This window comes from Sebastes umbrosus, chromosome 23 (assembly GCF_015220745.1).
Source record: "Sebastes umbrosus isolate fSebUmb1 chromosome 23, fSebUmb1.pri, whole genome shotgun sequence".
Taxonomy (NCBI): Eukaryota; Metazoa; Chordata; class Actinopteri; order Perciformes; family Sebastidae; genus Sebastes; species Sebastes umbrosus.
The window spans coordinates 17,578,028-17,599,871 of NC_051291.1; the positions used below are offsets into that span (position 1 = coordinate 17,578,028).

A 21,844-nucleotide genomic window follows, 5' to 3' on the forward strand; every position below is an offset into this window, starting at 1 on the left:
TTTTTCTATTTTAACAAAAGACTGGACGCCCAGAAAGATTTTTTTTATCTGGCCCCGATATTAGTGTCTGACAACATATAAAGTATCTGAACTGAAAACGTTAATAGTAAAAACAAGTGAAATCATATTTTAAATCAACCCTATACAAAAGTAGGCAAAATAAATCAACCATTCCAAACTGACAGGGTGGCATCTTTAATCAATGTATTGTTGACAATATAGCAAGTTATGTTAGTTAAAATATCAGTTGTGTCGGGAGAGAATTTTGGGACAACCAACATATACATACGAGTAAAACAACAACGACATAAAGGAAAAAAAGTATTCACAGACAAGTTTCTCATCCGTTACACACACAAGGCATTCACACACACACACTAACAGAAGCTTGACAGTTGCACTGCCAGTTCAGTCAAGCACGTTTGGATATTCTTCTGTTGGTACAAAAAACGGTCCTTTTGACAAAAATAATAATAATATTATCTAGTTGTGGTCGTCTCCCTACCTAACCTGCCTCTCTGCTTTCAGTCAGACTAGTTGTTGTATGTACAAGTGAGAAGGCAGTATGGCCGCATCGTTTGTAAATAAGGATATTTACTGCAATATTTCTGGCATTTTTGTTATTTCCTCCTTTGTCATACAAAATAATATTTCTCTTTGAGGTAAGAACCGAGACAGTATCAAAATAGTAAAATCAGAGTTTTACTAAAATGCACCCCATAAATTGGAAAACTGTTGTTACTCCAGAATTGAACAACAAATGATCTGACAAATAACAGTTGAAAAAAAACCCAACGAAAAACAGTAGGAAAAATCAAATAAAACAGTGTGACATTGTTTCAGCTGTGTTGTTTACCAGTCTGTGTTTGAGCAGGTTGGTCTGAGCCAGAGGCGAGAAATAAATGGGGAGTCAGTGACATCACAGGTTTCTTCAAGGTCTTTCCCTAAAATCACAGAGAACTAGCAGGGTCAGTGTTCATGCGGTGAAGTGAATAAAGTCAGTTCTGCTCAGGGGCAAAACACTTAGCACACTGTGGTAGCAGCCTCCAAGGTGACAATATGTGAAGCTCTGAATGGGAAGTGGCTGAATGTCTGAAAAGAGTGTTCAGGCAGAGATTAAACTATTAGCTAATGTCAGCATGCTAACATGCTCACAGTGACGATGCTAACTTGCTGATGTTTAGCAGGTATTTACCATGTTCACCATAGACTGTATACAAAAATGGAGGACATAACAGTTCCCCAAAAGTGAAGCCAAAACATCTTGATTGCCCCCTGGTGGCTGGCTGCAGTATAGGTCACAAGTCCATGTTGGCAAATGGGCCAAATTAAAAAGTTAAAGTACACATTGAATAAGTTTTTCCCAAAGATGGTTTCTGTCATTTTAGGTAGTTCTTATCAAGCTGATGTATGTTATTGTGTTCATTTTTCGGATACGTTTTAATTCGTTATTTGATGCTATAACAAAAGGGGGCGGGACGTCATGATTGACAGCTGCTCTGAGTGAAGCAGTCGCGCGGCCGGAGGCTCGGGAATTGTGCGAGAGAGGAGATGTAACTTTACATAACCGTCACAAGTCTGTGTAATAGAACATGTGTCTTTCTAGCCAAACAGCTGCCGTGGTGCTAATGTAGCTGCTAGGTGGTTCCAAATGACATCAAAATCTCAAGATGGCAGTTCCTGTATCTAGGATGTTTATATAATAATATATAAAATAATATATATATATATATATACACAATCTATGATGTCCATCATCTTACTTTACTTTTGCTAGTTAGCCCTAAACACACAAAATACAATTAAAGCTGATGAGAATGTTGTTATTTTTCAGGTATTTAGTCGTAAACCAAAGTATTAGACATATTACAATTTAGATTAGACTGCACATTGTGAAAAAGTCAGTCAAATATTTTGTGTCCGGTCTTAAACTATTTGTTTCCTGTGATGTCACCGGCTCCTCTTGAATCCCTCCTCACTCTGAGACAGAATAAAACGCTTCACTCTGAAAGGGCCAACTCAGCAATGTGACTAAAAACACACCTGCAAAACAGGAGTGACACTCCACCGAGATGCTCCGAACGGGAAGATAATTAACTCCAAAAAGGCGTTATCAGCAACATCCCATTTATACCTGGGCAAATGAATCCAAACAATCACTGGGCACATTTTACACTGTTCTAGAAACACAGCTGTTTGCCTGCTTTTCACGAGTTAAGGCAGTGATACCAAGGGCACCACCAACTGCCAAAGCATGGTCAGTACACCGCTGTCAGAAAGTCATTCCTGATCACTCCAGTCTCACTTTTCTCTTCGCCTCTTGGTTGCTTTTACATCGCCCAAAGGGAAAAACACACTGTATCGCCACACCGTATCGCCACACCGTATCGCCACACCTCTGTGTCTCCTTTCAGAATAAAAGGCCGGCAAAGCAAAAGGAAGAGTGTTCTCTATTCCCCCGATCGACAAGTACATTTGCATAAAGGAATACTACACGATCCTTTAAAGGAAGAAAATCTCAGTGCACACACAAACACACACACACACACACACACACAGATCCAAGCACACATACAGTAGAACCAACATTTAACATACATTTCAGCCCAGGAGCCACATAATCTTTCATAAACACATAGTTAGATCGTCTTCATTCCAGTGAAGACAACTTCTGTGATGTATTTACATCAACTCTTGGTCTTATACAGCAAAGACTGGTTTCCAGAGCATTCACCGTCGTGAAGACCCAATCTGAAACGTTTGACTCTAATCTAATCTTGTCAATAAAGATTTGGGGCTCTAACAACATTAGAATTATTAATGTAAAATGAGCTTTCTCATTTTTACAAATGCTGGAGTAATGTAATTCAGTGTTTACACATATGTAAACATCTGAAATTAAAAAAACAAACATTAAAAACATCATTTTGAGATTGGCTAAATCCTGATTGGACCTTCATGATGTGAACGCTCTGTGGCCGACATAATGGCAAGTAGATGATCATTTATACACCTTCTGAGATGCACCCATAACATTTTATTTGGCGGAGTAAGAGTACAAAATATTCAGGTAGTACTTGATAGATATGGGCCTGTTATAATTTGTGCCGTAACTTCTGATTAAAATCAAGAAAACGGGGGAAAATGAATTCCTTCATCGCCCCACAGTTACAGGATCTTCTGCTTCCGAGTAGAAGCAACGTTATCAGCTGCTCTCAGTCAATGTTATCGGTGCACCGTCTCGTATACCACGATCATCATTTTCTTCCTTCACATAAAAGACAAAGCTAAGTAGATTTAGACATGTATTTTTTTTTTTCTCTAAACAGTTCTGTACACAATACACGGGGCGCGGTCATTGGTGTGAGTGTGGTTCGTATTTCTCCGTCGTCGCCTTTCACTTGCCGTGAGTTCACTCCGCACGCAGCCGCCGGGAGCTTACTCACAATCATCTTTTTTTGTTTTTTTGCATTTGTGTTGGCATGGAAAAGTCTGCTGACACATTGCCTATCGGCGGCCAATCACATTTTTTTTTTTTACGTTGCAATATGTCTAGCTTATCAGTGCAACATGCCGAAGTTTAATTTGGGGGCAGTGGCACGTGGGAGCGAACGCACGGTTCATCATCATATCCGCGACTTCTATCCCTCTACATGTCTGTCATTCATGTCACTTTACTGTACCTCTCACACATTCTCTTTCTCTTTTTCCCCTCCTCACACTCATCGCCGTTCATCAGTGGTGTGTGAGTCCCCCCCCCCCCCCACACTCAGTTGGAGAACCAACCAATCAGGTGAAGATCTGTGAATTTTAAGGGAGTCTCAGGTTTTTTTTAGGAACGTTTTTTGGGGGGGATTCTTAAGCTTTGGGAGTGGGGATCTATTATTAGCAGTGCACGCCACCTCTGTTTTCTGAGGTGGCGTCGGAGGCCAAAAGGTGAAGGGTTGAGGGGAGGTGGAGGGGGGGTGGTTGTTTTGGGGTTTAGGGTGGAAGGTTGGGGGTTAAGTAGTGCTGCGCTCAGTGCATCGCTACTTCAAGCTCACTCTCCTTGAGCTTGGCATTGTCTCTGACTTCGTCAAATGTGTACGTCTTCACGATCTTCCCGTTCTGGAAGACTGTGTGCAGCAGGTCCTGGAGATGAAGAGAAAAAAAACAACATGGAAGGGAGGGTGAATGAAAAGAAGCGGGAATACAAGAGGAAGGAGAGGCAGGAGAGAAAGGGGAAATGTGAAGGTGAAGAGAAGAGGTAGGTCAGTTAATTTCTTTGTGCTATACTCTTTATTTGAACAAAGTGTCAGTGTACTACTGGAGGCACTGAACTCACCACGCCATACTCCTCCAGGTCGCCCTTGCCCTCCTCCAGGGTGACAAAGTCACCACTCTGTGTCCGGTGGAGAGACAGCCGACCTTTCTTTGACCTCTTGTTGGGGTCCGCCACTGGGTCCTTGAACACGTTCACCTTTTCCACAGAAACGGAGAGGGAATTTCAAATCATGGTTTTAAAGAAAGTACTGTACAGATTTATCAAAACCTACGTCATATCTAAACGGTCACATTTTAAAAGGGATAGTTCGGGTGTTTTGAAGTGGGGTCGTATGAGGTACTTTTTCATAGTCAGTGTATATTTTCACCACTTTTCCTTGCCGTCAGACAGCCCTTTCCAACAGGGAACTGAAGCCGTTATATCCATGTATGCTCTCCCCAATGCCCGATATTTTGTTTTCAACTCAATCTCACTCAGGATTTGAGAAGTTATGTTGCAGAATGGTTTGTTTGATAATGCATCAGATTTCCAACTGTTAACAGTAATGGTCACAGTTAACGATGAAATGGCCTATTTTGTACCTAATGAAAAAACGTCTTGGATGATTTTAAGTATGTATGTTAGTTATAATAACCAGGTAATCTATAGGGCATAGATTTTAGAAACATGTTTGTATTTATGCTTAGTACTGAAGATGTTTTTCCATTGAAAAAAACTGCCTCAATCGGTTAGTTTGTTTGTGCTATTGTGTGACTTTGGTGTATCCGAACTAACCAAAGTCACACAATAGCCCATTGGTGAGAGCATAGATAACGGCTTCAGTTCCTCGTCTCAAACATAGACTGTATAGCTGTCTCACGGCAAGGTAAACCGACGAAAATATTCTAAATACAGCGTACACTTAAACTGATACTGATTTTTTTTGGATGAGCCTTTCTTTTAGGTGGCTAAAATACATTTTTGCTGCCGGCCCCGTCCACAGCAGCACATTGCTTTGGTTCTGTGTGGTAACTCCTGTCTGCTTCTCCAAACTGGGGGCGTACAGACCATCATCTACTGTAACTTCAAAACACCCAAACTATCCCTTTAAGGTAGAAAGACACTGAAAACCAACAAAATGCATGGCTAATTTAGTGTATTTGACAAAGACATGCAACCCTCTGGAATGAGAACGTACTCTTTTTTACTTGTAAGTTCAAAAGACAAACATTATGCTAAAAAAGGTATTTTTTTGGCATGTCATCTGCACTCTTGTAAAGTACAAGCACTTGCAATGTGTTACATTACTCAATGTTTAACTACCACAACTGTAACAAAATGGCCAACAAAACACAATAACTACATTCTAATCTATCAGTACCCACCCCCAGTCCGTTGGTGACCACATAGCTGCATTTGAAGGAGCAGTTGAGCAGATCTCTGGTCAGTTTCTGCAGCAGAGCCCCTCCGGACCCGAAGGAGATGTTCTCAATGGACCACTTGTGTTGCTTCATACCCTCCACTATCTGTGGAAAAACACACACAGGAACATTATGTAAGCGATGCAACCTGTTGTTATGGTAGAGTCGTGTCTCCTAGTAGTGTGTCTATTTCACCTCTGCCAGTGTGTTGATATCAACTCCGTCTCCTTGTATGACTCTGATGTAAGGAGGGAGAACCTTGTAACCTTTGGAGTTCTCCACTGGAATAAACTTCTTACCCAGGATCTCCAAAACCTGACAGAAGTAAAAAGAAGAGAGGTTAGTGTTCTGGCTTGATTTAAGATCCTAGTTGATGATAACAAGCCGTCCACGCGTCCGCACCTTCAAAACTGTATCGAGCGGGTTTCCTGAGTCTGGTCGGACAACCAGCGGGGCGTCTGCGCTGCGCGCCTCTATCAGCGACCGGAGGTCTTCTCCCCAGATCTTCTCACAGGCGTTGTAGATGTCGTAGCTGTCGCTGACGATGGATACGGGCACGTTGGGAAACTGCTTGATGATGTGCTCGAAGGCGTCTTTTTCATGGTCCTTCCCCCACGCTGTGATGGTGCTGCAGAGGGAACGGGAGATTAATCATTATTCTTTGTCCTACAGTAATTTATCTTCCCATACGGTTGATCAAAATTTCAACATATTGTGGACAACTTCAGGGGTTGGTTTGAGTGTTGAACAAATATGAATTTCAATTATGACTTTGGCTTACCAACGATTATGAAAACAAGATAATCGACATTTAAAGCGATTATTGTGCCTCATTCTGTTTCGCAATGATGCTCTCGTTTTGTCTTGTGTTATAGATCCAGTGCACCCCTTTTCTTTACAGTGGTACACTTCCACCCCGCTCGGCGGGTCGTGGATGTATTTCTGCCGTAGTGGGGCGCCGTGACCGGTTCTAGGTCTACTTGGAAATGCCCGGGGTGAAGGTGGAGCTTTACAGCAACCCTCACACGGACCTCGCCGCTTAGTGCTCGCTGTTCCCTCCCTTCCTGCGGGGAGGGACCGGAGGGACAGAGCACTCTGCTCCTGGCACGACAGTTCTTCATAGATCAAGCCTCTTAATTTTTCTCTCAAAGTGCAACACATTGATGAATTTAACTTTAAAATGTAGTTTACAAAATGTTCTTTCTAAAGGCATGATGCTTCCAAAGTCGATGAGTAATCGTATTAAATAATCGTGATCCCGATATTGACCACAATAATCTAACTAGGATTTTTGCCATAATCGAGCAGCCCTACTTCCCACCATTTATTCAAAATATAGAGAGGAAATCATGTTTAACAGCAAGAAACAACACTGGAGGTAACAAGAACTTAAGATTAGTTATCTGTGTGGTAGAAAGACGATGGGAGCAAAAGAGCAATTGAACAAGAGAAGCACATTAAAAGGTAAAAATGTTCAAAGAGAAGAAGGACTGAAGACGGTCACAGGACTTTCATCAAATGCTAATGCCACCGATTGTCCAGAAGAGGGCAGTGCACTCCAGGTTTTAGTCTTGAATGAAACCAGACTTGGGCAAAATTGTATCTTCTTAAGGTTAAAATAGATCTGTTGTAGCCACATTAGATACCAGATGAATTACTTTTAAAAAGCCAAGCACATATTCACCCAAACTACAAAAAAAAGGACAGAATTATTCTACTTTCCCCTAGTCAAATGTGGCCCTGACCACAGTTTCACTTTCATGTGCTGAGGTTGAGTAATCTGAAATCTAATGAAGGTGCCTCAGGATTTACTATCCTTCGTGTGAAACCTGTTCAGAGTAAACAGAGTAAACGTCAGTTACTTGGCGCTCTGTCAAGATTTTAAATAACTAAGAGAGGTGTATATGTTTGAATACTATTTGACACAAACGACAGAATAAATTGTACCTGATTCAGTTTACTTACAGTGCAGATTAACAGTCTGTGAAGCTAATGTCAGGACATTTCTGTTACATTCAAAGTGTACAGTAAACACTGGAGGATATTCAAAGTTTTGCAAATAATTGCTCTGAAGGTGACACACCTCTGCTGTAAAACACCCGCCCGTCCCTTTCCTTCTGCATCAAAGTGGAATTTCACTGTGACTCCTCCCTCCGAGGTAGAAACCAAACACACTTTAGGAGGGGGGCCATTACATAATGGTTACTATGACAACTTCTGCCTGCCACCATCCCACAATGCACTGGTGCGAGGAAGAAGGGTGCGCTGGAGCAGCAGTAACTGCCCTGGTGGCAAGCAAGAAGCGACTGTGTGTGTGCACGAGAGTGAAACAGAAAGTGTGTGCGTGTGTGCAGGATAAATGGATCAGCGCCATAAAACAACAGCGGAGACATGCGAGGGCCATGTGCGTCAGGGCGGCGGCCAATCACAACCGTCACCTCCAGCCAATCACAGCCCCCCCCATTCGCAAACTGAGATAGATGAACCAGATAATTAGTGTGAGGGTGACCAAGCTCTAATCGGGGGGAGCAAATTAACACCAGCCTCGGCCAAATGATGAGTGCATTTGCACCCAGGCTGATAAATTCCCCTCCATCGACAACTCTGGCTGATAACCAACTGTTATTTGAAACAAGTTTTCTCTTTCTTTGAAAATCAATTTGGCTTGTGGGTGAAAAAGTTTGCTCCCCAGACGTGGCTCCGAGCCAAAACGTGGACTATCTCACCGGAGATGAATAGAGCCGAGACGTGCCTACCGTACCCCCGTTCTTTCGGGGGAATAATGTGAATACGTGGCTTATGCTGATTATCAGCATTGTGTGCAGGAATTTAGCAAGCCTCCGGGGGAGGAATGTTAAGCGTAAAAGTTTCTGCGAACCTTGCACGTCCCAACGTTGGCAGTCACCCATTATGACTTGGAGGTCTTATACTAATGGTTTAATAATCAAAGTGGGTGGTGAACTACTGCCCTACATTACAGTGGAAACGTTGCCACTAAACCGTCTGGAAGAGCCAGGAAACACTCGACAGTAAAGGAATGCAGATTACACGGAGAAACATCCTAAAATGTTGATAAAAGTGCGTATGTGTGTGTCTACCTGTGCTCTGCAGCAGGCACTGAGAAGCCCGGCACAGGGTCCTTGGTGCCGTAGTACTTCTTAATGACACCGATGCCGGCGACCGTGTCTGTGCCCTTGAAGTTGACCAGATGGGCGGAGGCCCCGATGCCCGCAGTCTGCAAACAGGAGGGGGGATGGTGTTATGCAAGATAAAGGGCAAAGACGTCCCACCACACGTCTCATGTCATTTTGTTTTAACTCACTGTTGTATTTCTGCATTTTCTATTTTACACATTTTTTTAAGCCTCATAAAGTAGAGAAAAAGCATTATATATTTGACAAAACAATCCCAACTCATGTTTCAGATACTAGCTTTTTCCAGAGCTTTCATTCGTAGCATACCGTGTGGCATACATCAGACCGACACATACGGCTACTTCGCAAAAAGTCAAGACTGCGTTCCCTTTTGGGGGACAGAAAACCGAAGATCCCATAGATGTCAACGCAATTTGACGTGTGTTTGGATTCATCTCTTGCTATACAAATGTTTGTTTTATACACATGTCTAATAATTATTTTGAGACCTTTCCTGAACCTGAGCGTTTGCGATACCTAAATAAATTAAGGTTGATCGCCGTCATGTCCCTTCAGTCTTCGCCCGTCCAACACAGTGGCCGGATATTGCTTATCCAGACATTTATACATATTTGATTGAATCATGTTAAGCGTAGTGTTGTCTGTAAATAATCAACCTGTTAATAGCCAACTGTTTGATCTATAGGCTGAGATTTAGTTGACGACGACAGTCTGACACTGCTATAACGTTAATGTATGACTGCATTACTGCCGCAGCCTCACACTCAAGCTACCGTTAGCTAGCCATGCTAGTCACGGTCACCAGCATCATTTAGCGATTTACCACACTGACAGTGAATATTCACGTATCATATGTGCCACAAATCTCGGTGTGAAAGCCTCGGTTAACCCGCTAACGTTACACAAAGAGCTTTTCGTCATTTTTTCTCCTGTGACAGCAAATTTCTTTCCCCCAAACGAGAACGCAGCCTCTGCAATTATGTGACGCTGGTCTATAGCGTGGAGCCATTAAGCCCCTCTATTATGTCTTTTTTAGGACATGGCAGGGGAACAAATCAGAGGTCAGCGTTTTTGGATTTATTGTTGGTGCAACCAACTACACAGCAATTCTTCGGCAAAGCGTTATTACTATTACCGGTTTGTTTAAAGTAGAAGTTCTGAGATGTGTCTCAACTACGAGGGACACAGGATTGACTTCCCCCAAAAGGGGGCGTGGTCATGAGAGTCTACTCTGGATGACGTATTGCCGGTCTGATGTATGCTATAAGCTACTAAGTGGACATTGAATTTGGATTGTTTTGTCAAACTACGATTTCCAAAGTCCTAAAAGTGGTGCGGATGAAATCTGAACACCTACTAAGTTCTTAGGTCAACAGATTCATCTCCATGACAACTGAGCACTGTTTGATACAGTTGAAAGCTCAGGAAAATGCTAGAAAGTGGACCTTGAGTTGGGACTGTTTCGTCAAACTACTGTTTCCAAGGTCAGGAATTAACTTTCAAGTTTAGCATTCAGTTTGTAAACAAAATAATCTGGGGTAAGCACATTCGAACCGATACCGGTGCTGGTACCTGGAATATGGTACCGGTACCCAACGGTACCTTTTTTGGTACTATACTCTCTTTAATAATAAAAATGTAATTTCTGTTGTGAAAATAAGTCCTAACTTCAACATTGATATTTATTTAGAACATTTTAAACACCACACAAATTAAAACCCCTCCCTCCTCTCCCCTCTCAAACCTCTGGTACCTAAATTTGGCACTGATTATACTTAGTAGTACTGACGTAATTCGGTCGGTACCCAACCCTAATATCTACTTTATTGTATTGTATATACAAGTATACCTCTTGTGAGGAGACGCCCCTGTAGCCAAAGTCATGTAGTTTATACTCCAGTCCCGTCAAGTTCCCAGCAGTCTCCAGGAGGTACTTGGCGAGGATCTTCTTCTGCTCCCTGGAGTTGGTCGCCACGGTGATGGGGTACCAGATCTGAACCAGAATGGTCTGATGGAGGGAAGGAGGACAGTCCAGCTCGTTATAAATTTAATTCAATTTCACGGGGTCAAAGGGTTTCACTGCAAAGGTTAACTTCTTCTAATTTCCCACGTGCACCTTGTTTTCAAAGCCTATTTAAACAGACATTTTCTATGTGAACATGCAAAAGTTGCAGACCGACGAATGTCCAGTCCAATCATTTTGCTATCCCAGTATCCAACTGGTATTAAAACCCAAAACTAACAGGCTCAGAGGGATCAAAGGGCGGCTGCCCGTTCACACAAGACGAACTCTGGGAAAAAGACATTCCTTGATGCCTCGTGTCAACTCTGAAATTCTGTGACTCTGATCCAATGTCAAAACAAGTGGCTTATCTGTACTCACCGCCACCACCTGGGAAATTTCATGAATACACACTTTCTACCACCAAAAGTGTACAGTGAAAGTCAGCCTGTATATGCTTCTGTACAGTTTCTAGGCAAATACGTACTTAATATTCAACAGGGACATCATCGTGTCAAAGTAGGTGTCAAATTCAAAGATATAATCAGCGTCGATTACAGATTAAGTCACAACTGCACCCTTCCGAGAAGAAGAAATCAATCTAACATGGTGACCACTGAGTCATACTACAACATCGAGCTGATATCATTATGCAATTACACGCAACATTGTACGACTTATATGAAACGGTGTGTGTATAATAGGAATGATAGACATGTGTCAGACCTCATTAGCAGACAGATAAAGAGAGAGAGGAAGCGTGACAAATATTTAAAACACTAGGGTATGCAGCCACCTTCCCTCCTCCACGCTGATTTAAAAGATAACCCCCGAACATTTTTTGCACACGTCCACCTCTGATTCCTCACTTGACTTTGCCTGCTAATACTATGCAGTGTGTGTTTTAACCCTATAACCCTGAGCGGGTCACATGCCTCCTTAGACTAATCATAATCTAAACCATAATATGGACTCATGTGACTGCCAACGTCACACATACCCATCACAAGGTCGGGTGCTGTCTGCCTTATCTGCATGTTGACCTTTTTCATGAGGAATCTATACACATTTAAAGCAGCAGTGGGTAGAAATGGAGCAAATATGATTAAAAAAAGTTTTTTTTTATGAAACGATCACTTTATATCCTGACAGCAGTGCATGAGATAGGTAATCTGAAAAAAAATCATGTGCCTCTGTGTCCTCCGGTGCAAGATTTCACTGACCAGAGGAAAACAACCAATTAGAGCCGAGCTGGAGCCTGCTGTCAATGAGCAGCTGTCAATCACTCGCGAACTCCGATCAAACGGTCAAATTAGGCAGCGCTGATCAAATATGAATCAATATTCTGTTACTGTAATGCCGATTTCTCGCCTCAAATGTTTTCAGAAACATCTTGTAGTGCACTGTTTAGCTGTAAAATGAGAAAGTTTGTGACCCGGCAGCCATGTTGAGATCAAGTTGAGGAAATACCAAGCACCGCCCACCAGCCGGAGCACAGCCAATAGGAACGCTCTCTCTGTGAAATGACCTGTGATTGGCCAAAGTCTTCCTTCACATGCTAGATTTTTTTAAAGCCTGAAAACAGAGCCATGAGGAGGTGCAGGAGTCTAGTTTTCTCTCAGAACACTTGAATTACAATATGTTGAAAGGTTATTATGACATTTTTGCCTAATGATGCCAAAAATATACTGCCTAACCCCACTTTAACATGATATATGATCCACAAATACTGCTATTTTTTTTACTTCCTATGTCTCCTGAGGTGTTTTCATAGCTTGAAATGATAACAAATCTAGAATTAAGATGATTAATGTGACATTTCTACTATATAAAAATAATAATTTATGTGATCATCGTGTGACAGCTGGTCAGGGGTAACATCTCTAATGGTAAAATGGGGCAGCGGTATAGTAAAAACAAACACTCGGGAGGAATGTGTGCACACAAACAAACAAACACACACATACACGTGTGCCAACATAACTTCTCGGTCAACGTCCCAGAACAAAATGGAGGGAGATAAGGAACGAGAGAGAGAGAGAGAGAGAGAGAGAGAGAGAGAGACAGGGAGAGGGGTGTGTGTTAATGACGAAGGTAGGGGTAAAAGAGAGCCACGAGAGCAAGAAAGACAGAAAAAGAGATAATGACAGAGAGAAGGAAATGAAGGGACAGCAAGAGCAAAGAGGAGAGACAGCCCAAGGACACCAGGCTGAACACTATGGCTAATTTTACATGAGCCATGAAGAATGACTGTGTGTGTGTGTGTGTGTGTGTGTGTGTGTTTATGCATGTATTTATATCAGCTGTGGAGACTGCGTGTGTGTGTTGTGACTGCGCTCTTGGCTGTAGGTGACCTATGTCCAAGCACTCGTCTCTTTCATTGGTGTATTTGTCATTATATAGTTGAGTGTATGTGCGTCAAATTCTAAATCTGATTGTAGTCAACGTTGAGGAAACGCTGCATTTGGGATACTTTAGTTTAAAAAAAAGAGAAAGGCAGAGTTACACCCAGTCAAAGACAAATCTGTCACAAATGTTCCTTTGTGCAGAATATCAAAAGCGTTCTTGTTTCTCTTTGATCATCTGCTCAGAAATGGGCTGCACGATTTCATTGATGGCAGAGGTCAAACACGATATATTTATGAATGGGGCTGACGGAGACGAGCATCAGTCAAAGGGAAGAGAGGGAGAGACGGAGCGAAGATGCTGCTCGCGGTAAATGAATTTAGCTCTGCCGAGTCATTGAGGACAGTCTGTTCATGCGGCATTAAGTTCATGAGATCTTCCTCATCTCGGGGAGGAGTCGCACAGCGCATTAGCTCGGCGTAATAAATGCACCACCGAGGAGGATGCATTAAGACACCAGACGGCCTGCTTCAAGTCACGAAAAATATATTTTATTTCTTCTGCTGTACTTTTTCCTCACAAAACACACACCACATAATGTTATGTCTGTGTGTTTTAAACATGTTATGACTTGTATTCACTGATGTCACCTGATACCAAACCCACAGTATGAATACGACGATTAAAGGAATAGTTTGACATTTTGGGAAATGTGCTTATTTGCTTTCTTGGCGAGGGCTAGATGAGAAAATTGATACCACTCTCGTACTGTCTGTACAGTAAATATAAAAAGTGTAAAAACAAAATGAAAAAACTGGAACCAGTTGCTGGAATATCAGGAAGTACAATGCCAGTCATGTTATGAACTGCACCAAAGCAACTACTAAGGGTGGGAATCACCCGAGGCCCCATGATACGATATTATCACGATACTTAGGTCACGATGTGATCTTATTGCGATATTCTGAGTATTGATATGCTGCAATTTATTACCTATTTCCAACTGTAAATTATGCAGTTTGTCAACATCTGTTTTATCTAATAAGATAAAGTTTTCACTCTGTTCATCTCAGAGTTTTCATTCACATATCTTGAGGTCAGAGGTCAAGGGACCCCTTTGAAAATGGCCATGCCTGTTTTTCCTCACCCGAATATAGCGTATATTTGGAGGGTTATTTAGCGTTCTTCCCAACAAGCTAACATAGACATGGTTGGAACCATTGATTCTTTAGGTTTTTCTAGTTTCATATGATACCAGTATCTTCGCTCTGGCTTTAAAACTGAGCCCGCTACAACCTCTGAAAGACAGAACAGCGGCCGGGCCCACAGGCGGGCCGTCGGACTGTTAATAGTTTATATAATATAGTTATATAATAAAAGATCGATAGTTGACATCTGTGTATCGAAACAATATTGGCACGCAAAATATCATGATACTATGCTGTATCGATTTTTTCCCCCACCCCTAGCAGCTAATGTATATATATATAAAACAGACAGAAGGTTTGGAACTGAACCCTTTACAGGTGAACCCTAAAGGCCCGTCCTCTCTGACAAAGTCTTAAAGTAAATTAAAATGCAAAGTGAATAAAGTCACACATTCTTTACACCGTTCGGAGTAATTTAAAAAATGTGATGCCTCAGGGAACAGAACATTGGTCAGGTCAAGAGCTTGATTTAGTGACTTAAATTATTCTGTCAACACCAAACAAGGACTTTTTCTAGCACCTGACTCTGTGCCTCTTGCACTTCTCGGCCAACCTGTGTGAATGACTTTGCTGCAGTTCCTGCACATCTCTGAGCGGTGATTAAGCAATGAGCCTTGGCAGCAGGGCTGTCATGCTGGGAGATTTAAGGAGAGATAAGAGGTGTCGTTGGGCGTGCCGCCAAGCTTAATAGTTTATGGCTTTTATAAAACTGTTAACACTCCATTGTAATAAATGTAATAAAACGTGAATGTTGCTAATATATTTTGTAATCAATAATCAAATAAAGCTAACCATTAAATCTTACTATGTGCCTAGCAATGTAGTCTTCGTAGCACATTAAAATCTAAACTGTTATATGAGGGCATAGGGGGTGAGAAATTTACAATGGCTTTTAACCTGATAAAGCTAATCCAGAGCTGAAGATGAAGTCACATTTGAAGCAGCTGTGTGGTTCCAGCTTAAAGAACACCGAGTCCCTCATTTGCCGCAATGAATGCAAGCAGCAGTATCTTTTATAGTTAAGACCCTCCCTCTCTGTCTGACGCACTCTAACTGAATAATACACCGGTGTCACGTCAGGACACACAGGAACTGAACCCAGTGCTCCGGAGGACAAACAAACAAACAAAACAAACGTACCTCCACCCAGTTGGTGAGCCAGTAGCATTCAGGGTCTGTGCTCTCCACTGTGAACAGAACATTGCCTCGAGGAATGACGCTCCCCTCTGGCACTGCCTTGATTTCAATAGGCAGGTGTCCATTGTATTTCTGTAAAACACACACACACACACACACACACACACACACATACATACGTACACAGTCAGAATCAAATCTACACTCTTTTCCGTGGCTTGTACAGAGTGTTACTTTATTGAGATGACCTGAAAAAGGAGACAAAAGTGACACACATTTGGAGGCGATACAGATTTCTGGTGAGATTCGACCTTCAGATGAAAGAGATTATGCTAAATATACACATGCAGAATTCCTGCATTTCAGATCTGGTCTGAAGCCAACGTTGTGTTGACATTCACACCGAAAAAAAGAACAAGTGTGCATTGGATGAAAGAAACTGAATCTAAAAGTATTAGATTATAGTCTATAACGTTATAGAGTGGTGAAGGAATGAGTGCAAACATAATAATATTTTAAATATCCCACTCGTGAATTTTGAAGCTTTTATGTCTTAAAGAAGGCGGTTGCTAAATGTAGCTAAATGAGACTACTATATCATGACGCTGAACACTAGTCTGCCTTTAACTCAGTGGTGGTGACGTGAAGCAATGTGACTAGTGGTGTAACGGACCGTAGTTGATCGGTTGATGGTTCGGCACGCATGTGAACTGTGGATTAATTACACAGTTAAAAGTTTTACGGCCAATCGTTATTAGACAATATTCAGTAAAAATATGCAGTCGGGAAATCTGCATTAATGCTTTCTAGTCGCCGATAATGCAACATTGTGATTTTGAAATCGGCAGGAGGAGAGCTAGTTAACGTACAGAGGTTCAATTATGGTGCGTTCAGGCTCTATTCAGTAAAAATGAGAATTGGCGAAGGTAAATTCTAACGTTATCATGATGTGTTCACATGTAATCTTGTAAAATGTCATTTTTGGCGAGAAACTTGAATAAATGCAGTTGTTTGAAAGAGATGTTTTCACAGCGGCTGTGAGTTTTATGATCCGTTGCATCCCTACATGTGACCGTGGTGTAGTTTTTTTATAGCCTAATGTTAGCTTTTTACTTCTGCCTCTTGCATTTGCAGTAAAAAAAAATCATAAAAGTGGTGTTCATTCATGAAGATTGCAGAACAAAACATGCAATTATCATACGACAGAGGTTATCTTCTGCAATAATCCAAAACTCGATGGAAAAATCCCATTGGCTTTTTGTCGAGGGAAACCAGGGCGAGGCTAACTTCCTGGTTGGCCTACAAAAACACGTCATCCCTGCAGCACTCTATACATACCACTACCAAAACTGAACAACATTTGTGTGCTTGATGTGGGTCTTGTGTGTGCTGCTGGCTCAAAGATGATCAACATGAAGTTAAAAAAACACAAGACTGCCAGATTGGGAGCTGATTCAGCAATGTGATGAGAGATGACAAAGGGAAAATAAGAGTTTATTAACACTTCTCCTCACTTGAGAAAATCCTCAGTCAGTACAGAGCGCTGTGCTCTCTCCAAGGTGCTGAAACAGTACCTCTCAATAACCAGAAACATTGTATGCACATTTTCTTGGATATATAAACTGACTGTATTCATATATAGTTAACTTTTATCTCAGGAATTTACCTAGTTAAGCCCTTATCTCCTAAGGAAAACCACAGCACCAAATGTTGTTCAGATTTTTTATTATTTCAGTGTGCAGGCTTTCATTACCCGTAAAGAAAACGCTTTTAGAAGATAAGACTTTGCTACCGCAGAATGTGACCCTAATCAGATTGCAAGCTTGCTTTATTGTGTGTGTTTATCAGGAACAAACTGTATGTCCTGAGTGTGTGTGTACATGTCCGAGACAGACTTCCGGCCTCTCTGCTAATGGAGACAACTCAAGCATGTACTGGCTCCTGAGAGTATGTACTAGGGATGTATGTACTAGGGATGTCACGACAACCGATACTTCGTTACCAAGTCGATGCCAAAATTCTAAAAACGTGACGGTACTCTTTTTCTACAGTACAGAAGGTACCGTACAATGCCTGTAATCAGGGTCCGAAATTAACAAGCGCCAAATGCGGGTAGATCCAAGAAGAGGATTCACTCGTGTGGAAATTGCTGAGCTGAAAAACTGATCAGAGATCCTTTATTGATTTGTTTGAGAAGATGTCTCACTTGTGAGGGAAAAAACTGAATTTCTATCTTTTGTTGTTTATTGCTAAATCTCTGAAAAGTGGTGCTTTTTTTTATTGTCATCAAAATATAACATTAGCATTTTAAATAAATATTTAATGGTCTGTCACCATGTCAGTGAATTTAAACTACTGCTTGCAATCTGAGGATATATATAGAGAGAGAGTGCGTGTGTGTGTGTACAGCCTCTGCTGTTTTCTTAAAGTCATTGAGCTATACCTGAGGAATAAAGTCTCATCATTTCCCTTTTTGTTTTTACCGTGGTATCGAATTGGGTATCGAGAATCGTGGAAATTCACTGGTCTTGGTATCGACTACTAGATTTCTGCTATCCTGACATCGCTAGTATGTACACCTGTATACCTAGTACCAGCTTTTCCCTGAATTAACCCATTGCTTGAAAATAGTCTCTCATGGAATCTTCTCACAAATAGAAATAGTTTCGTACAACTTGAAAAATAAGTGTTTCAGTGCACTTTCAGCAGTTTCTTACGTCCAAAATGTAGGTCCACCCCTTCTCATTGAAAACATCATCCTGGAAGTGTTCTCTGTATACCTCCTTCGCCTCCTGGATCTTCTCTGGGGTCACTACCTTTCCTGGAGGAGGAGGAGGAAGGGGAGAGAAAGGTTCAGAAAGAGATGCTGGAGAAACACACACTGATATACTGTAGAGAGAGAAGACACTGGAATGCTGCTCTACTTTCCACTGTTGTAATTAAATCAGAAACATCACGTGCATGCCAACAAGGCGTCTTTATCCAAACACACAGCAACCACATCCTTGTCTCATTTCAAGTTTCTATACTATAGAAACTGATATACACAACAAACCACGACATGGAAACATATGTATGTACAAAAGCAAGCTTGATATTCCAAAATATAAAATGAATAATGGGGAACCCCCTGAAGGGTTTTTAGGCAAGTGTCTTTCACATTCACTTGCAATGTTTATATTGCATCTTTTTTATTTCTTTTTTTTTTTTAAATATGTGTATATAATTACAATCCATTGATCTGGATTGATACATCAATTCAATGATCAATGATCCAATATCATCGATGCAAGGTGAAAATATCGATACATAATTTAAGGTACCCATTTATTTTGAAATTCCCACTTTATATTTATTCTTTTTTATTAAAAAGAATAGATTGTTTTTCATTTAAATGTCTGGAAGAGCCCAGCAATAAAATTGTCAAATCATATTTTAGATCCTTTTATAATATCGTATTGTGATGAAACTTGAAATACTTTCCATTTTGGGAGAATGAATGAAAAAAGTGTTTCCCTTTAATGTAAAACTAACAAGCTGAAACTCCTAATAGTGACGTTTCTTGTTAAACCTAATATGGTGGCTTGGGTAAACAAACAGAGGTTCTGCTATCACTTACACTACGACTCTTCCTTTATCCAAGTAAATCTCATTCACGTTTTCTGCTGCACCTCTCCCCTTAATGAAAGTACAGTGAGCGGAGATTAAAATTCTCTCCATGACCCGGTCTAGAAGAGTCACGCTGCACACTTTTGGTTTCATAAGCTCGAGGATCAAGGATGCATCTCTAATAGTCGGGCTAATCATTGAGCTCTGAGGGACGCTCTGCGCAGACAGCTGGTCTTTCTCCCTCATACGGTGAAAGAGCAGCTGTGCTTTTGTCTTCGCTCTCTCTCTCTGTTCTCCCTGGCTCTCTGTCTCCCCCGCACCTCTGCTACCGCACCATGAAATCCTCTTAAGAGACAGGAGGGAGATGCATTCTTTCTTCTTCTTCTTCTTTCTGTCTCTCTTGCTCTCTCTCATGCCCCTCAGGATCGAACTTAAAACATCCACCTTTAACAAACTTGAGTTAATTGGAGCATAGAAATTGTATGAATTATACTTTGCCTCATTTCTCACTTTACTTTCTTTTTTTCTTCTTCTTAACCTGCTGGCTTTGTGTTATGCTCTGTACAGTCAAATCAATGTGAAGCACATTGTAACCTTTGTGTCCTTTAAGTGAGTAAAAGGACTATTACTGCAGGCCTCAATAGAAAGCACCTGCCCTGCTGAAGTGTCCTTAAGCAATGCATTGAATTTTTTTGAGCGGCTCCAGGCATGCAGCTCTGCAGCTGACCCTGCACTACTCTGACCTTGTCCTGGAGGGGGGGGGAGAGCAAAAAAGATAAAATGCTCCCACAGGGACAAATAACGCATCACAAAAGGCTTTTGGTATGTGCCCTGATTGCAAACAGAGACTCACTGGACTACAGTAAAATAACGTAGCTCCCACAGAATGAGGATGAAAGCATTATGTGTATATTGACTTCAATAAAGGAAAGTAACAAAAGCCTGGGTTATGTAATCCAACTATTGGAATGGTCTCCTTATTTAAAGAGGACCTATTATGCTCATTTTCAGGTGCACTTGTATTTTGGGTTTCTACTAGAACATGTTTGTATGCTTTAAAGCCCAGTCTGCTCTGATTGGTCAGCTGGCTCACTCTGTTGTGATTGGTCAATGGAACCAAACTCTTCGGACTCCGCTCCAGCTCCGCTCTAACTAGCTTTGTTTGAGGGCGTGCCAAACTAGCAGGTGTTATGCAATTATGTGTTACTTGAGTGTTACTTCACAAAAAGTTCCCGGGACTAAACTACTTTTCATGGAAATAAAAGGTTCAGCACACTGTTGTCTGTGTTTCTATAGCGGACTAAAGACCTGCGAAGATTAGGCAAATTAGTCCGCTGACGTATGAAAAAGCAACATGACATGGGACGAGGGCTGTAGGTGGTCACAGCGGTAAACACACTCTGCAACCACCGCACTTTCTCCCTCTTCTAATGTTACCGCTCGCCCTCGCGATATCTCTCTTTTTTCTGTCTGTGATTTTTTTAATGAGTTGGGAGGCCGTCAGCAGAGCCTAACTTTACTTTCAATGTCATCAAACTAAGACAAATGCTCTCCCCTCATCCTAAAATGGTCCTAAATCGATACTAAAGTATTTCCTTGTTTATGAATTAAGCGTTACACAAGTTGAAGCAGCGGTGCTGTTTGTGTGTGTGTGTGTGTGTGTGTGTGTTTGACCAATCAGTGATGATCATCCCTGCAAATGCCACCCCGAAGGTTCTGGTACGTTCAGAAAGTACTACGACCAGGGCCTTTTTGGGGGGTAAAAAGGTCCCGGAACTTAATTTAGACCCCGGTCCCTGTGATTGAAACGCAGTGAGTTCCTAAAAGCGTTCCTAGTACTGGGGAAAGTTCCTGCGGTGGAAACAGCACCTTGGTGACATCACCACGTTACGGAAGAAAAGGTGGGACTTCAAGAAAGATGTTTCAGGCAGTTCAGGAGCAGTTTTTCTGTGGGGGAGAGTAACTCCCTTTGGCATGGACTTTGTAACTTTACAGACCTTTAACATGCACAAAAAAACTATATAAAACAATAAAGGAAAGGGAAAAAAGCAAAAAAGCATAAAAGGGTTCCTTTTAATTTGTAAAGTTGACTGGAAACACATTTATATTTACACAAACATGAAGAATCATTAACAGAGGTGGTGGCTTCATAGACCAAAACCTACACACTGCAAAGTCATTCAGCCTGGCTGTGTTTGAAGCTCCTACTGGGTTGGAGGTGGGCGCTCCAGTGTCGTGCTCAAGGGCACTTTTATTCCGTTGCATACACAACACAAAACATGGGCACCTTTTTGAGCAGCAATTTCTAAGTCAGGACTTACTTACCCTTTAGGTATTTGTTGAGGATGTACTGTAGGCCATAGAAGACGGTCTTGTCATATTTGACTTTTCTGCTTTTGGTTGGATCGGTCCTCCTCTCGCGGCACTCGAAGTAGGAGTACACTTTACTCGTGTTGGGGGGGTACTGTTTGTAATGTGTTACCTGCAGAGACAGAGCAAACAAGGAGACGGGGCACATTAGCACGGCCATTTACAGTAAATAAACAAGAATAATACTAATACACCGTGAATGCACATAAACTAATGGCATAACTGAAGGTAAATATCATATAGTCCCCCCGCCAAACAGATGATGCAACGTGAAGATTTACACAAGATGACCTTTGAGCATGTTTTTACTTTGAGGCATTAAAGGAAATGAGCTCTCCGTTATCCATGATGAG

The 21,844-nt window shown here is 41.6% G+C and overlaps 1 protein-coding gene across 1 annotated transcript in view; it reads right to left on the reverse strand.

Moving 5' to 3' along the window:
• Positions 1 to 3,019: 3,019 nt before the first annotated feature.
• Positions 3,020 to 21,844, reverse strand: part of nampt1 (nicotinamide phosphoribosyltransferase 1) — a 28,030-nt gene continuing 9,205 nt past the window's right edge. The window contains exons 2-11 of the mRNA XM_037760757.1: positions 21,447 to 21,603; positions 18,230 to 18,333; positions 15,516 to 15,644; positions 10,669 to 10,827; positions 8,763 to 8,899; positions 6,067 to 6,292; positions 5,860 to 5,979; positions 5,629 to 5,769; positions 4,325 to 4,459; positions 3,020 to 4,131 (exon numbers count right to left, since the gene is read on the reverse strand). Coding sequence (XP_037616685.1) covers positions 4,018 to 4,131; positions 4,325 to 4,459; positions 5,629 to 5,769; positions 5,860 to 5,979; positions 6,067 to 6,292; positions 8,763 to 8,899; positions 10,669 to 10,827; positions 15,516 to 15,644; positions 18,230 to 18,333; positions 21,447 to 21,603 — 1,422 coding nt within the window. The 3' untranslated portion in view covers positions 3,020 to 4,017. The remainder of the gene's footprint in view (positions 4,132 to 4,324; positions 4,460 to 5,628; positions 5,770 to 5,859; positions 5,980 to 6,066; positions 6,293 to 8,762; positions 8,900 to 10,668; positions 10,828 to 15,515; positions 15,645 to 18,229; positions 18,334 to 21,446; positions 21,604 to 21,844) is intronic.